Source organism: Planococcus citri, chromosome 3, assembly GCF_950023065.1.
Source record: "Planococcus citri chromosome 3, ihPlaCitr1.1, whole genome shotgun sequence".
NCBI lineage: Eukaryota > Metazoa > Arthropoda > Insecta > Hemiptera > Pseudococcidae > Planococcus > Planococcus citri.
The window spans coordinates 75,462,104-75,479,797 of NC_088679.1; the positions used below are offsets into that span (position 1 = coordinate 75,462,104).

Consider the following 17,694-nt stretch of genomic DNA (forward strand, 5'->3'; position numbering starts at 1 on the left):
GGAGGCTCCAAAACGACTTGAAATTCACCTGCAGTACTTCGTAGCGTATTGAAATTAGTTTTTAGAATAAATTTTAGCTTTACAAATCCAATTTGATGGAATTTTGTGGGAATTTCGAGTTTCAAAATCTGCTGGAGGCTCCAGAACTGCTCAAAACGGTTTGAAACAGTTTCCAATCGATTTGGCATGTCGAAAATAGGGTATATCCCAAATTTCAGCTTTTTTGGTCAATTTGGTAAGATTTTGATTTTTTCCCTCATTTTTGGCCTAAATTCGATTTTCAAAAATTCACCAAAAATCGAAAAACGCACTTTAGCACTTGAAATTTTGACAGGTGATAAATTTTTGCATGATCTTTCGATCTACCTTTGTAAAGTTTGAAAAAGTTCGTGCAAGTCCTATGTTGAAACGCAAAATCTGCGATTTCGGCTGACCTGTCAATCAAAATGGCCGCCATTTTGTAAGTAAGGCCAACTTTTTTTTTGGCAACTTTGCTTTAAAATGTTCCTTAGGATATCCCCTTCAAGAAAAAAGTTGTCCCGGAGGATCGGCGGGGGGGGGGGGGGGGTGCAATTACTCCTATTGTCATATGCCGGACTATAACATGTCTGTACAGTGTTTTTGACTCTAATCCCTTTAGATACAGTACCACTCACGTGTTCTGTGATCAGGGGTTCTTAAAATGCAAATTTTACGAATTCATCTCCCCAAATTATAAAACGAGACCACTTTTTAGTACAGTCATTTTAGATGAAATGAGAGGATTTATTCGGACTAATTCCTACAAAAGGTTTTTTTGCGGGATACTGTAGTGGAAGGGGTCCTATTCAACATACTAAAAGTCCCACCCCGTACCCCGCGTGCGTCGCGTGCTAGAGCGTGAAAAGTGTCCCGCCGCGGCGTTTTTTGCGATTTTCTCGCGAGGACTTGATTTTACGTCGAAAATAGTTTTATTTTTGTGTTCTACGTCAAATTTCCGATCTAGTGATATATCAACTGTCCTTCTACCCCCAAGGGGGGTGGAGCTAGAACTATTCAAAAAAGGGGGGTTTCCTGAAAAATACATAAAGGTTATAGGCGCCTAAGAGGGGTGAAATGGTCCCCGAAAGCGTTCGAGTTGATGTTAGCATGGAAGATGGGTACCATTGAGAAACTTCCGCGTGAAAAATTTCAGATCCACATCCCCTCCCCTTTTTGAGGAACCCCCCTTTTCTGAAATTTCAATACCACTTTTCTCAGCCCCATTTTAACCGATTTTGAAAATTTTTCAGTATGTTATGTATATCCCTAGTAGGTATCCCCACAAAAATTTTCAACCCCCTCCCCTCATATTTACCCCTCAAAATGGTGTAAAAATGTGTCTGAGGGAGGGTTGGGGTAAAATGGGAATTTTGGGGAAAATAACTAAATATTAATGAACAGGGTGTCGTTTTCTTATGATTCGATACCGCTGAGCACGAATATGACATCAGATTTTTTGCTACACTCATCTAGACCTCTCCAGAGCACTTGGCCCTCTCAAGTTTTACTATTGTTGAAAAGCATAGAATAAGTTGAAAAACGCTATTTTGAGGGGTAAATATGAGGGGAGGGGGTTGAAAATTTTTGTGGGGATACCTACTAGGGATATACATAACATACTGAAAAATTTTCAAAATCGGTTAAAATGGGGCTGAGAAAAGTGGTATTGAAATTTCAGAAAAGGGGGGTTCCTCAAAAAGGGGAGGGGATGTGGATCTGAAATTTTTCACGCGGAAGTTTCTCAATGGTACCCATCTTCCATGCTAACATCAACTCGAACGCTTTCGGGGACCATTTCACCCCTCTTAGGCGCCTATAACCTTTATGTATTTTTCAGGAAACCCCCCTTTTTTGAATAGTTCTAGCTCCACCCCCCTTGGGGGTAGAAGGACAGTTGATATATCACTAGATCGGAAATTTGACGTAGAACACAAAAATAAAACTATTTTCGACGTAAAATCAAGTCCTCGCGAGAAAATCGCAAAAAACGCCGCGGCGGGACACTTTTCACGCTCTAGCACGCGACGCACGCGGGGTACGGGGTGGGACTTTTAGTATGTTGAATAGGACCCCTTCCACTACAGTATCCCGCAAAAAAACCTTTTGTAGGAATTAGTCCGAATAAAAAACTTAAAATGACTGAACTATTTGTGATATTGTTATTTATGATGTGGGAAAATGGTTCGAGTGAAAAAGTTTGCCCATTTTACGAGGATTCAAAATAGGCATGAGTTTTTGATCTGAAGCTCATAACAACTGAGATATCGTGCGTAGATCATTTGGCGTGAATTAGACCAAGGTTTTGACCTCATATGACTCTTTGATTTTTTTTCAATTTTTTTTTTTTTTTGCACAATCAACCCAACCATAACAACTCAGAAAAACGCCATAGCTTACACCCTCTCCAGAAGGGGAATTCTCAACAGAAGAGTGCTGTGTCCCTCTTTCAAATTTGGGTCAAAATTTCAAACAAAAAGTATGAGAGCACGATATACGTATATTAACCCTTAAAGGCCTGGACCAAACTGCAAGGTGATTCAAAAAAATGCTTTCAATTTATTGAATAGGACTTACATGAATATCATATGACTTCAATGTGTCGTATGCCCCCCTGCCCCTCAAAACTATTTCGAAAATGAGGGGGTCAATTTTTTCATTTTTTTGTAAATTACAAAAAAGCAAAATACTCAATTGGCCCAAATTTGAGGTAATCTTATACATATAATCGCATTCCACACACCTGATTATTGAAAGCAAATCCTTGATGAGTCCCGTCCCATTTTTAGTGGGGCATAAATAGGAAAAAGTTGAGGTAAAATACACCCCAATATGCTCTACTTTTAATTTTATGAATTCGTTAATATGCTTTCATAAAATATATAATCGCAAAGGGTATACGCAGGGGGGTACAGAGCGATTTTTTTCATTTTTTGATTAACTGGTTTCGTAAAAGTGGCTAAAACAGGAGACATGAGTACATCAAGTATACACTTTACTTGAAGTAAAAAGTACAAAAATTATAAAATGTGTATACAAGCATGCCTCAGCTCTTTCAGGACTTTTCACTTTCAGTTGCATAAATATCTAAAGCTCATCAGAATAAATTTCACAGCACATCTGTATAAATTTCACACATCATTCGCAAGCAATTTGGATAGAGAAATTTCTGTATGAGAATGTTGTGCCCAATCTTGTAGAAGAAAAAGCTGCATCGGTAGATTTTTGAATTTTTTTTTTTTTGAAATTTCTCCTGTGGAAAGACCTTCTGAAGGAATCATCAATGGCGCTAATCGCAGCCCTGTAGCCCTTTCCTAAAGGCTGCTAGGGGGTGTCCAACGTTTTCAGTGAACATGAAATATCATCCATTTCAGCTGTGGATAGAGGTTTCGATAGGCTTTTTAGTGATAACATAAAAATCAGTGTTGCCACTTTTTTCCGTACCAAAAATTAGCTCGAAAAGTTTCAAAACGTAGTTTTCATGTCGTTCCGAATCTCAAAAATTCTGAAAAAAATATACTTATTATGGACAACTTTCCACGCCGAACAACATATTGAAAAATTGGGATGGCATTATTTTGTGAAGTCGATTTGAAAAAATTGGAAATTTGCGAAAAAATTCGATTTTTTGATTTAAAACATGAAAAAAAGTTTTGACTGGTGAAGTGGACTCATTTGACCCCTATTTCAACGTATCTGCTGAAAAAGTAGAAAAATCCCTTTCACTCGATGAAATAGACTCATAAAAAAATATCAAAATTCGGACAAATTCAAAAAATAAACGAATTTCAATTTTTTTGCTATGAGTGTGATTATTTGCAACTTTTTAATGAAGCACGTCAGAAAAAGTTCGAAATAAGATGACTGAATAAATTTAAACTTTTTTTGACGTTTGGAATTGAAAATTGAATTTTTTCGAATTCTGACTTTTTAGTGATGAGTTCATTTCATCGAGAAAAGAGGGGGTTTTCAACTTTTTCAACGGATACGTAAAAATAGGTGTCAAATGGGTGAACTTTACCAGTCAAAACTTTTTTTCGTGTTTTAAATCGAAAAATCGCATTTTTTCGAAAACTTTCAATTTTTTTAAATCGACTCTACGAAAGAATGCCATCCCAATTTTTTAATATGTTGTTCAGCATGAAAAGTTGTCCATAATATATTTTTCTCAGAATTTTTGAGAGTCCAGACGATATGAAAACTACGTTTTGAAACGTTTCGAGCTAATTTTTGGTACGAAAAAAAGTGGCAACACTGATTTTTATGATATCACCAAAAAGCTTTTTAAAACTCCTAACTATTGGGAAAAGTTCCATTTGGGTAGGTATCGCAATTATCGAACCTTTACACGCCCATTCAATGAGAATTTTGAAAATTCCGGAGCCTAAAAATCATCTTAGAGCCCTACAGCATTCTGTTAAACTGCTTGAAAATAATTAATAATCCGATTTCATAGCTTTTTAAGAGAATTCGGCCCTAAAAAAATACGAATTTTGCCAAATTTGCTCCTCTTATGAGCCAGTCTGGCGAGGCTTTTGCAGCACTTAAGGGTGGGCCGACCCATATATGTATTTAGATTCAGCGCGAAAAATTCTATAATTAGGTACCAATTTGAGCCATCAGTTAGATCAGAAAAATTGTGAACTTTCGAGCTTTCCAGTAGCAGCCGATCGGCAGACCGAGTGTTTTCAAAATGAGGGTATGTATACTAACTATTGAGACCAGACCCAGCTTTCAGTTATTTCAGACTGATCGCAGCAGGTGAACTATTAGGTTTTCAATTGAGCTTCATCCAAAAATCCAAAGCACCCACAGCGTACGCTTCCCCCTCCCATGTGATACGTGAAAAAGATTTTCAATTCAAATTAGGTCATGAAGCAGGGTAGTAGGTACCTCAAATGAGTGCCAATCAAGAAACAAAGATTGTATTCGCGAATCATCGCCCTTCAAAACGTTCTGTTTCATGTATCGCGTCACTAAAACACCTTTTTGGAATTTGACCCCGAGGGTGGGGAAGGGGGGTTTCTTGGAGGCTCATATGACAACCAATCAAGCAACAAATGTCATATTATTCGTGTTTAGCAACTCTGAAAACACACTATCTCATGTGTAAGTAATAAGTATATCCCGTTGAACGATCCATTGTTTTCAAGAATTTGACCCTTTGTTGGGGGGAGGGGGTTGGGATATAAAGGTTGTATTCGTGTTCAACACTCGCGAGAACATAACAGTTGATCACACACTCGTTTTTTTTTTTAAATTTGGCCCAAACTTTTGGGGAGGCATAGCTCTACAGTGGTCTATGAGAAAATCTAGCATGTCAAGAACCGAAACAAAAAACCACGTTATCTTGTTCTACTCCACTATAATGAGAGCATCGACTACCATGAGAATACCAACTATCTCCAAGTTTATTTTCTTGCAATAAATATTACATGTTTTTATATTTTCACTGAAATGCAATAATTGTGAGGTGTTGAATTACATATCAATGTCGATGTTTTTAAAATTAATTTTTTCCGCTAATTCCAAATTTGAAATCGTTTTCGAGTTATACGTTGGAGAACGAGTAGGTACTCGATATGTTTGAAGTAAACACACTTTTCTACTTCAATTGCAACATTATTTGTATAAACATATGAAAAATTATTCAAGTTTATTCAAAAAAGTAGTACCACTAATTGTTTCAACTATAAAACATGTTGATTCTCTCACCAAGCCTCTTGATAAGACAAAATTTGAGTTCTTTATTCGATCTTTGATGGAATTAGTTCCAAGATCGTTGGATGTCTAACCTATTTGTACCTATGTATTTTACTATAACGTTTTCATGCTTTGTCGTTTACATCTTTTTTTTTTTTTTTTTCATTTCATCTCGTTGATATTGCATTGAATGAAAATTGGTAATTTCTATGAATTTGTGTGTATATTTATGCCATGTGTTTGAGAATATTTTATTGGGCTATTTTAAATACTTACTCGTAGTTTTATGGCGATAATTTTCATGTATTATTTCAAAAGTAAATTAATGGTAATGGTGTATGAATAATTGAAACATCAAGATTCAAAACGTATCGTGTTAGAGTGTAGTTGGTGTGCTCTATTCGTACCCCATTTTTTCAAAAATTAATAAAAAGGATACAAATTCTGAAGGAGATGGGGGGGCGGGGGAATTTTGAGGGCTCCTAACTGATGCAGTCTGCACCTGGTTTCTGATTTCTTCATCTTTATAGGGCAAAACGCGTATTCCAAATTGCACACATGCGCCGTGTGAATGGTATGGTGAACCTAAGTCAAGCTGTAAACAATGCTGTTCATTTCTACTTTTCAGCTCGTCAAGTCAATTTTCTCAAGAAAGACCTTTGAGGATTTCAAAAAATGTAGTACCGTTGGAAAGGGGATAAAATTCTTTACAATTTGGAACCATGAAATAATGGGGTCCCCGAGATGGTTTAAAAGTTCTGCCACCTCACAGTGTAAAGTTGACAGAAAATAAGTTGAATTTTGCCACCTTTTTCTGCTACTTGAGTCAATTTTCTGAAGGAAGACCTTTGCGGATTTCAAAAAATGTAGTACCGTTGGAAAGGGGATAAAATTCTTTACAATTTGGAACCATGAAATAATGGGGTCCTCGAGATGGTTTGAAAGTTCTGGACTTATCAAAGTGCGAAGTAGACAGAACAATCACTAGCTTGAACCCTACAGAATGTAAAGGGAATCAAGATTTGCAACCATTTATACACTGTGTGACGTCAGAGCGTTTTTTGCACTATTTTTTCAGTTTCTAATTAAACTATACCGACTTTTGCAAATGATACGTAAGTAATTTAGATCGATGGCATAAATTGTAAGCCATCGTATAGTATTTTCAACAAACACTTTACGATTCAATTATCACTTGAAATAAAAATACTATGGTTAAAGGTCAGATTAAATCTGAGTGTGAGCCTTTCTATAAGTATGATAATGATTTTAGATTGACGTAGAAATTAAAAAACCAGATAAGACTAAAGACAAAAAAAAATTTGACTCGAATTTTCTTCGAGTTTGAAGACGGGACAACCAAACACGGTCATAATTTACGAAATATTTCGTTTTTGAATTTAAAATGTTAGTTTTATTCATCTATTCATATTTTATAATCATTTTTTCGTTATTTAAAAAAAAGATTCGGTTTACGTATCTTCAGACTATTCCATCAATGGAATTTCACACTTTCACGTGTGTTTTGATACACGGAATAGGCGGTACAAAAGTTACCAACGCTATTTTAAACGTCACAATCTAATTCCAATTCTCCATAATATCAAAAAAAAAATATCAATATGAGTGTAGAGGGACGATATAAATACTTAGGTAATTTACTTTTTCTTATCCAAATTATTTCGTACCAAAGTAACGTATATCGCAATAATAACACGGCGTTAATTGAAAACGTATTTACGAGGTAGAGAAGCCTTTCTTCAAAACTCAAGTTATTATCACTATTCCAAAAATGGGTAATATATGTACCTACTATAGCATTAAATCAAACATCCCATTCAATACCATTCGCGGTAACTTTTTCAAAAAATGAATCTCAACAGAGCTGCTATCGTAGCACATGCTTATATGAAACCAAGACCATAAAAATATCACGAAATCGATGACGTTAGATATAGGCAGTCATAGCTTACGAGCATCGGATTAAAATTTGACCATTATTATTCCAGTAGCTGGAGTACAAAAGTACGTAGGTAAAGGTATTAAACTTACTCACTCGTGAGAAGTTATAAAAAAGTGCAACAATGCAACTAATACTGAAAATATTTGGTCGATATTGTTGATAAAAAACCGGTTAAAGAGAAGGAATGATGTACGATGTAACATCTTACGGAGACTGGTTTTCCGCATATATGGCAAAGTATGGCACTGGATCACACTATCAAAGAAAAAGAAGACGCGAAGGTAGCGGAAAATGCGTTAAAGGTGAATAGACCTGCTGGATACTCGTAGATATACTCGTAGCTTGGCTTTCCGGTAGTAGTACATGGATTTATACATAACCTTTCTGGTTACATTTCCAATATATTATAGTGTACGAGAGATGCGTGCATTCATTTGCATAATTTTTAAAAGTCTGCGAATAATTAACGTTTTCTCGTTGCATCATTGACCTATACCGAGGGGATCGAATTCGCGATAAACGGAATCTCTCGTATAGTTTTAAGTACCTATCTATTTAATATACGCGTCCTATAATAGGTTCTGGATGGACGTACCAAAAACAAAAAATGAATTATAAAATTTTCTGATCATTTTCCCTTAATACGAGTAAATTATTAAATTATCAAACTCGATAGTTTTCATTTTTGAATATTAAACTCATCTAATTATAAATAGGCATGTACTTGTCGGCTTATACTACGAATTAGCATTAACGAACCGATACAATACATTAATTTGATTTAAATTTACCTAAATTGTGGAAAAAATAATATTGTGTCGAGAATTCAACATTTGACAGAACCGGTTTTCATTAATAGTTGTGACAGTTTAATTTGTCCGTCTGTCTGGGATATCTGTTTAAATACAGATGCAAAGGTACCTGCATTGGATTTCAATTAGGTAGCGGTACAGCGATAAGCTGTGTTCGAATTAAAAATCGTTTAGCGAAGACTGGCACAAATTGAATATCGTAATTATTTATTGAGTCTAGGTAGATGAATAAAATCATCGAAACTGCTCGAATTGCGGCCCCGTTCTAACCATTTAGGTGCAGTATTGAGGTGGGCCTTATTTTGCATTTTTTGATTTTTACCCTATCTGCAAAGATAATAAGGGGTCTGTACTCCTCCCCTCACCCCCTCGCATCACACAGCTGAAAAAAATCAAAAAAAAAATGATATAAATTCAATCAAAAACAGGGAATTGTTTTCCCTTTTTCAAAGAAAAACCTTCGATGGACCCTAAATTAATTCCCTTATATACTTAAGGGCCCTCGAAGTCACCGAAAAGAATAAAAAAATTGATAATATAATGTTATGTACGTAAGAATTTTTTGGGAAATGTTACATTGCTCGTATAATTAATTATAGAGTATAATGAAGATGGGGGAAATCTGTCAGTCTGTCACTATAATAATAATGTTTTTTGTTCGTCTATCTATAGTTACTATGGCCTATGGATAAAAGGTTATGGGCATCAGCCATCAGGCATCATTTAAATGATTCAATCATTTCTTTCATCTTGATGATTTTTTTTCAAAAATTAGATATTAATAAATTATGAGTTTTGCGAAGCACGTGGCTCCTTAAATTCACAAGCTAGGCAACCAGATAAGTAGTAACTAGTCGGTCTATCAGTCGTCATCGTCTCTCGTCAGTCAGTGCAATGCTCCAGTGCTGATGATTGAGTTGAGTGAGCTCAGTGAGAAAAAAGTAAGCAAGAAAATTTATAAATTTTATTTTGTTATTGTGACACCGAATTACTATTGTCATTGACTTGTCTAAGTATGCATCTATTCTATATATGATATGAAAATTTAAACTTAGTCATTGTGGTGTCCGTTTGAAGTATCAACACGTAATTAATGAAACGATGTCTATAATTTTATTGAATGTAATGCTTTGTAATGTGAAAGAAAAATTCCTAGGTATAATTGGGGCTGAATGAGAGCCTGTTTAAACGATTTTTTTTTCTCTCTTGAAAAATTTTCTCTATTGAATGAATAAAATTACAAATCTGGTTTGAGGTACGTTTTTGATCTGTAATCAATTGAAGAAAAATTATTGTTTCGTTGATTTGTATTATTTTTACTCTTATTAGTAATTAATTATGGTGTATTACTTTAGATTTTAATACCAAGACAGATGCTGTAATGTGTTCGAACTCGTTACAATGAACTTTTTTTGTTTGTAGCTGTATATGTACTATAGATTCTCAAATAACCACATTTTCCCGAAAAACGCTCCCTTTGTCCTCCAACGATCTTGCTGCCTTTTTATGAAGGCTCCAAAAGTTACTTCTGGGTAACTCTTTTTTGAAGAAAAACCTTTCTCCAGTTCCACCAACAATGTTGGCCACCTATAAGTAGGTAGTAGGTACATATAGAGACCCTGTCAAAAATAATCGAATCCGTTTTTTTATGTTAATTCAACTTCCTTTCAAAGTTTTTCTAAATGACTTCTCTTCGAGAAAAAACTTCCTCGCTTGTTTGATATTTCATGTGCATTATAGCAAATGGCAATTGACGCCGAAAGTGATCGATTACTGAAATGAATTTCTTGGTCCTACAAGCAATAATCTTGGCTAGTTCAACTCATCTAGTTGTACAATAAAACTTGAAAAATCAAGGCGACCCATCACTATAATGAAATTATTCTTTCAACACACATCACTGGAAACTCATGGAGAGACAAAGGTCCATTTTTCTCATCACTCATGCAAGTTGGGCAAAATTTCGAAATAAAAAAGCAGGACTTCGGCAATACTCTTGGCAGGACATTTTCACACGCTTGAGATTATTTAAGGGGGGGGGGCGGATGGGCGACAAAAAAGGTTGTGGTCAGAAAATATAATTCTTCAATTTCAGTTTCTCCTTTAAGGTTTTTGCTAACTGAAATTTAGTCGAATAAAGAACTTTTTTCAACATAATCTAGATTCTCAAAAAATGTAAAAAAAATCAATAGAAAATTTGAACGACATTTGGAGAAAAAAAATACACCAATTTTTCGAAAAAAGGCGGCGAGTTTACAAGTAAAATAAGTAAAAGATAACAAACGAATTTTTCCATTTAATAGGTATACTTTTGCATGGAAAATAGAAACAAACGTTTTAAAATTCGAACGATGATTTAAAAAAAAAAAAAAAATCAAACTTGAAAAAGAGAAGCAAATTAGCCCGAGTGAAGCGAGGCCAAAATCTTTCAAAAATTCATGTTTCGAGAAGTGAAAAAAAAAGCCTCCTTACGCAGGGAAGAGTTAATTTTCCTGATTCAAACTTTGACTATTTCTTGAATTTGAACGAGAAGTTTTTCATGTGGAAAGAAAAAAAGCAAACAGTCTAAGCACAAAAGCCGAAAAGCGAGGGCAAAAGCTCGGAAATATGTGTAATTCAGGACCTAAAATAGTCGCCAAACGCGCCCTTTTCAGCAATTTTTTTTTTCAAAATTTCAAAAAAAGGAGAAATTAATTGAAAATTTGAAGTCTGATTGAATAAAACAGCAGTACTTTCAGATGAAAAGTGATGAAAAGCAGGACAATCACAGGACTTGCAGGACCATTAGACACTTTGCGGGGGGCGGGGGGAGGACAAATTGAAAACATTAAACAGTTCTCTTCTAATGAAGATGAACCAAATCTAAGGATTAAAATGTAAAAAAATATATTTACGAGTATATTATTCAATGTGTACAATAAGTATATTTTTTTATCGCGAACTGACTCATGTAATTATTTTTTCGCGAGTGAATTCATTTCTGAGAATATGAAGTTGAAGATATGTACTCGTATTATCGAATTTGGAGTAGAAGATCGAGTGATTTGGTGTGCTCCGCCATGGGCGACCATTTTGATCATGCCGTTAGGCTGAAAAGGTGCGAATCAAAAGTAGTCTGCATTTAATTGTTGATATGATCGATGTTAATTATCGGGTATGATTTTGTTTTAATATGATCAAGGTAAAGATCGATCAGTTAAAGTGTGTTGAAATAATGTAAGAACTAATGATAGGTAATTAGGTATTATAGAATTAACAAATTCAACTATTCGTGTATTTTTAATCGTACTTATCAGAAATCCATACAACAAAATATGCACCTGGTAATAAAATCCCAATTCCAAAAATCCTATGTGACGGGGGTAAGTTTTTTTGACCAACATGGTTGGAGGAATTTTCTCTTGAAACCCGACAACTTTAGGGCTTCAACAAATATTTTTTCAAAAGTAGGTATAAATAAAGAGCTCTCCTCTCCGATCCTCAGGTTAGTCATAGGTGGAGGTAGGGGCTAAAATTAGTATATAAGTTGATTTTACCCAAGTAGAGACTTGACTTGAGGTGTCGATGCTTCAATTAATATACAGGTTCGCCGAAGGGGCTGAAGATTTCTTGACGTGATGTTCCCACCCGCGGTAACGAGGAGGGGAGGTGGAAAAATCAAAAACAAATTTCACCATGTGTGAATCAGGTACACACTAAGGTAAACACATGAATAATTACTTCTCTTTATATGTAGATCCCAGTCAAATAGCGGAAAAAAATATGCGAACCCAAACATTATTACGATCAAAGGTTTTCTTAGTCAATATTGTGTAGGGGAGGTTTCTTAAAAAGGGAGGGGTCGGGGGGGTCTGAAACTTTCCACGCGTAAGTCTTTCGATGGTACCCACCTACCATGCAAATTTCAACCCGAAACAATTTGCGTTGGATTGTTTACCTTATTGTCTGGTATTTGTAACCAAGGGGGGAAGGTGGGTCCACCATCAGGGTGTCTAACAAAATTCCTCCTAAGAAATGCAGTACTTTTACAGTACCTTATATTTTTTTTTATCCAGCTTACTCCCCCCCCCCGGGGGCCAAGAAAAAAATTATATTTTCGAACCAGTTGGAATTTGTCGATAAAATTATAAGTATTTCAATCGAAACAATTTCTGGAAATGATTTTCCCTGGCTTTTCCAGGTTTTCCAGACCAATTTTTCCATTTTTCCAGACCATTTTTTTCAATTTTCTATGCTTACCGCATACTTTGGTTAAAGAAAAAAATTTTTTTTTGGGGGGTGTATATTTTTTTATAAGCTTCTCTTTGAACTGGATACTTCTTCGGATATAAAAAACAGCTCAACTTTGATTATTAACTTTTTTAATTAAAAATAAGTAAATAAATGAATAAAACATGCATCAAGTTTGGCCAATTGATTACAATATTCATAATAACTTTTGAAAATGTTTCGATCTTTTCTTTTATGGTTTTTTGGAGGCATCAAAATGTGAAATTTGTTCATCTCAAAATTGAGAAACAAATTGGTCCGAGCGAAGCGAGAACTTTTGAAAATTTTCATTTCTAGGTGCTTAAAAACGAGGGTTTTTTAAGTGAGAAGAGTTTATTTTTTGACTTTTCAAATTTTAATATTGGAAAGATGTTTTTTGAAGGAAGTTAACTACTTTTGAAAAAAAAAGAGAACAAGGTCGAGCGAAGCGAGGGCGAAAGCTTCCGAAAATTTGCATTTCGAAAGGCATAAAAACAATGTTTTTTTTTTATGTGAGAACGAGTAGGTTTTTTTTTTGGCGTTTAAAATTTTAGAATTTGAATAATGCTTTTTTAAAGGAAGTTAATTTTGAAAAAGAAAACAGAACAGGCCCAAGTGAGTGCGAAAGCTCTTGTAAATTTGTATTTTGAGTTGCATAAAAACGATGTTTTTTTTCGTGAGTTCATTTTTTGGCTTTAAAACTTTGATTTTTATTATCTAGAAATGTCCATCTGGTTCTTTAAAAAGAAAAGAAAACAAGCCCGAGCGAAGCGAGGGCAAAAGCTTTTGAAAATTTGTCGTTCGAGAATTAAAAAATAATGGTTTCCTTTCATAACAGGTCCTTATCTGAAATTTGCAATTGATCGTTTTTTCAAAATTCCAGGGGTTTTGCGTGAAAATTACGAAATTCCCTGACTTTTCCAGACCGACCAAATTCCCTGACTTTTCCAGGTTTTCCAGGCTTGTGGACACCCTGCATCTTTTGAGGTACAAAATGAACATTTTTTAAAAAAATTTTCAACAATTAATTCATTTTGAGGTTTTTGAAAAAATTTTAAATCAATGATTTTGAGAAAAAATGCAGTACTTAACAGTACTTGCAGTACCGAGGATTTCAATGCAGTACTTTTACAGTACTTGCAGTACCTGCAGTACCTGTTAGACACCCTGACCATAGCAGCGGGGGGAATGGAAAAATGCTCGTAATATAATTCGTTGGAAAATAAATTCAATTCTGAACAATTTATGTTAGATATTACAGATTTTTCTTCAACTTTGAAACTTTTCATTAAAAATGTGAAAAACGTAAAATTGATGTTTTCTGGAGGGGTATTTACGAAATTTGAGGGGGAAGGGTCGCTCCAAAACAAATTTTGATGAGCTCAAATTGTAGATCTGATGTCAAGGAACAATTTTTGTTCAATAATTTTTTTTGTACGACCCATAGATTAGGAGATACACGAATTTCAAATGTTGGGGGGTGGACCCTCGGAAAAGGGGGAGGGGGAAAAATAGGCATACAAGCTAAATTTATTCGCTCTAGTGTGTAGAACAAGAATCAATCATAAAATTGCTTTTAACATGAATAGCGAGCGGATATGCAATTGAGACCTGACTATAGCCCCAAAGGGGGTGGCGCTACGACCCCTCAAAGTGATGTGATTTCAATGATTTTACATTTTATGATTTGGGACTTGTAACCTGTTCTAATGGATAAAATGAAGTCAAACTTGGGGAATGGGATTCTTTTGGGAGCTAGAGTTGACCTCTGGAGTGGGGAGGGTCAAAGTTGAAAATTACCAAAAGGTCATTTTTTGGAGGGGGCATAACCTCACATGGATGAAAAGAGTCCAAAACCATACCATGGGTCAGTATCCCCATTGTGATCAACATATCCAAATTTCAGCTTCATAGGTCATCCCCACCCCATTTGAGGCAAAATTATTTTGCCCCTATTTTCGATTTTTTCTGCCTTAAAAGGAGTGGGGATGATCGAGCAAGCTGAAATTTGGATATGTTGATCACAATGGAGGCACTGACCAATGGTATGATTTTGAACCCGTTTCATCCATTTGGGGTCACATGATGCCCCTCGGCCACCAAAAAAATGTCCTTTTGTTAATTTTTCAACTTTGACCCTCCTCCCTCCAGAGGTCGACTCCGTTCCTCAAAAGGATCCCATTCCCCAAGTTTGACTTAATTTAATCGATTAGAATAGGTTTCGAGTCCCAAGTCATAAATTGTAAAATTATTAAAATCACGTCACTTTGAGGGGTCGTAGCACCACCCCCCTTGAGGCTAGGGAGTTGGTCGATATCTCATTTGATAGGTATATGGAGAGGAGATAAAATTATCACTGAGCTCATTCAACTCAAAAATCAATATTTAAGAAGTTTTTGACAAAAAACTGATTTTGGGGGTATTGATCTACTTGGAGGGGGGAGGGGTTAGCTCGTGGGATAGGGGCGGGGACATTTAGTATGTTGTCCATCACACCACCCTACACATTGGATCAAATTACATTTTGACTGCGCTCTTATTCTTATATGTACATACAAAAACATAGGTAAAAGCACCTACGTACCAGCAAGATTCAACAGAACAGATAGAAAACCTCTTCGTTGGTTCATCTAATGGTAAAATGAAAGATATTTCTTCAGTTTATTACAATGATGATCTTTTTTACAGACCCAGAAAAATAGACACAACAGTTTAATGGTATCTAATCCAAGTTTCAATATGTTAATCATGTACAGAGAAATTTTCCAGATTTTTCAACGCTTACATAAGGTTATAATTACGATGCGCAGAAATTCTCCAAAATGACCTAGCTTCGTTCACAAAAAGACCTCAGTACCGATAGAAAAGATCCCATCTCTTAATTGAACAATGCAATCGAAGAGCTCTCTTCAAGCACTCGCAAATTCAATCATTCGCTTTGGGGGGGGGGGGGATCGAACACCTGTAGGTATCATTTTGCTAACAATGTATTTCTCGTTCGCCTTCACATTACCAACTATACTACCCAATCGAGCACCGATGTAGCATAATTAGCCGAACAGACCGCCATAATAATAAATCTCTGGTTATTTTTGCTTTTGTCTGCAGGTATACAGCGGATGGAAATTTGGCGACTGAGAGCGTGGCTAGTAAGCCTGCTAGCTACAACGTTCTTCCACACACTGGATTCGGCAGGCGATGGCTTCGACTCGGCACAAAAGCCGCACATACGACAAAAAAGACTGTTATGGATCACCTCGGATGGTCGTTTAGCTCTGCCGCCCGGCACTCACCTCACAATTACTCCTTCACTTTCGTTACCATTTGTTCGGTACCCACCGGATGGTTTTCTTTCTAATATGTCCATTAGTTTACCATTTAGTAGTGAGTACATAGTATATCGTATGATTCACCAAAGATTGCTTCATATCATCACGAGTACAATATTAACACACCTCTATCGTACTGTTTCAGTTGATTTTGATTTATTGGGTTTGACGGATAACCAAAACCCATACGGAGTACTGCCTCCTTTAATAGGACGCAGTCTTGGTAGAAAAGCTGGTTCTTACTTTGCTGATTACGTAGCTCAGTTTCTCGAAAGAAAAAGAACAGAAAGATCAGCACCGCCGACTCCGAAACATTCGCATTTTCACGGAGGAGAAAGGTATGCAAAATCCATGCATTGAAACACCTTTCAAAAATTATTGCATTCGTGACATTTTTTTGTAAACGTTTAGGTAAGTAATTGCTTTTTTCGTGCTTTTCTTCTTACAGAGCTTTGTTATACACTGTCGTTGAAGACTTACTAGCAAGTTTTGGTATGGATGGTAAAGCTTGCTTGTTAAGGGCGATTTGCGAAGTACATAGTCATTCTTCTATTCAAAAGTTCGGCCTGCTGGGTGAAATGTTGCAGTTGTTTTTTTCGTAAGTATTCCCTAATTTAGTCAAAAGAGCTGGGAATTTTATGCACTTTCTCTCAGAAAATATTCAGAAAAATATTCTATGAATCGGAGGCGGATTTAATACTTACACCGCAAGAAAGTCAAAGTGTCGGAATTTTGGCAATTTTAGCGAATAACAGGGCGTCCGACAAATACTATTGACGTAAAAGCGACAGTACATTTTGAAAGTACGCGAGACCATGAAAATTTCAGAACGTTTTGGTAAAATAGCGAAACTTTTTAGCAAAAAAGTAAAAAATAGAGAATTAATGGAAGAAAATGAAAATTTCAATCAAATAGGCAAAAAAACGAAACAATTTTATCGGGAATTTTCGCCTAAGAGGTAAGACAATATTTTTGCCATTTTTGTCTAGAAACAAGAATTTTTGCAATTTTTGACAGAAAGCACGACTTGATTTTTTCTAAGTAACTTCGGCATCAAAATATTTAAAAACGTACTGTAATCAAATACGTAAAAGCTCTGAAAATTGCCCTAAATGCATGAAAAAGTGTTGAAAATGCTTTCAAATGGAGTAAAAAGCACCGAAAAAGGCGTCAAAAAATTACTACATGAAACCAGACAAAATTTCAGTACTTAAAAACTCACCAAAAAAAATTTTTTTTCAATTTGAAAAACTTTCGAAAATGTGGTAAAAAAACACGAAAAAAGCAATAAAATCATTGAAAATTGCAACTAAAAAATATCACAAGATTTCAGCAGGTAAAATTTCCCCAAAATTCCGAAGAAGTGTTAAAATGATGCGAAACCACTCGAAAAAAGCATAGTCACTGAAATCAAAAGAAAAATTGCTGAAATTTTGGAACATAAAATATCGTTTAAAACGCAGGAAAGTGTTCGAAATGCAATAAAATGATCGAAAACACCCCAAAAAAAAAAAAAAATAACTGAAAGTAACCAAAAAAAGGCTCATTTTTTTTGAAGAAACTCCTTTGAAATGCATGAAAAAGTGGTGAAAATAGTTGAAAAGTAATGAAATTTGAGTGA

General features: G+C 35.4%; 2 protein-coding genes across 3 annotated transcripts in view; one reads left to right on the top strand and one right to left on the bottom strand.

Annotated features, from left to right (window-relative positions):
• LOC135839250 (slit homolog 3 protein) overlaps positions 1 to 17,694 on the bottom strand; it is a 660,297-nt gene that overhangs the window by 494,450 nt on the left and 148,153 nt on the right. The window lies entirely within an intron of this gene.
• The window catches only part of LOC135839252 (uncharacterized), a 79,775-nt gene that overhangs the window by 57,162 nt on the left and 4,919 nt on the right, over positions 1 to 17,694 (top strand). The window contains exons 3-5 of the mRNA XM_065355188.1: positions 15,853 to 16,128; positions 16,219 to 16,411; positions 16,522 to 16,671. Coding sequence (XP_065211260.1) covers positions 15,864 to 16,128; positions 16,219 to 16,411; positions 16,522 to 16,671 — 608 coding nt within the window. The 5' untranslated portion in view covers positions 15,853 to 15,863. The remainder of the gene's footprint in view (positions 1 to 15,852; positions 16,129 to 16,218; positions 16,412 to 16,521; positions 16,672 to 17,694) is intronic.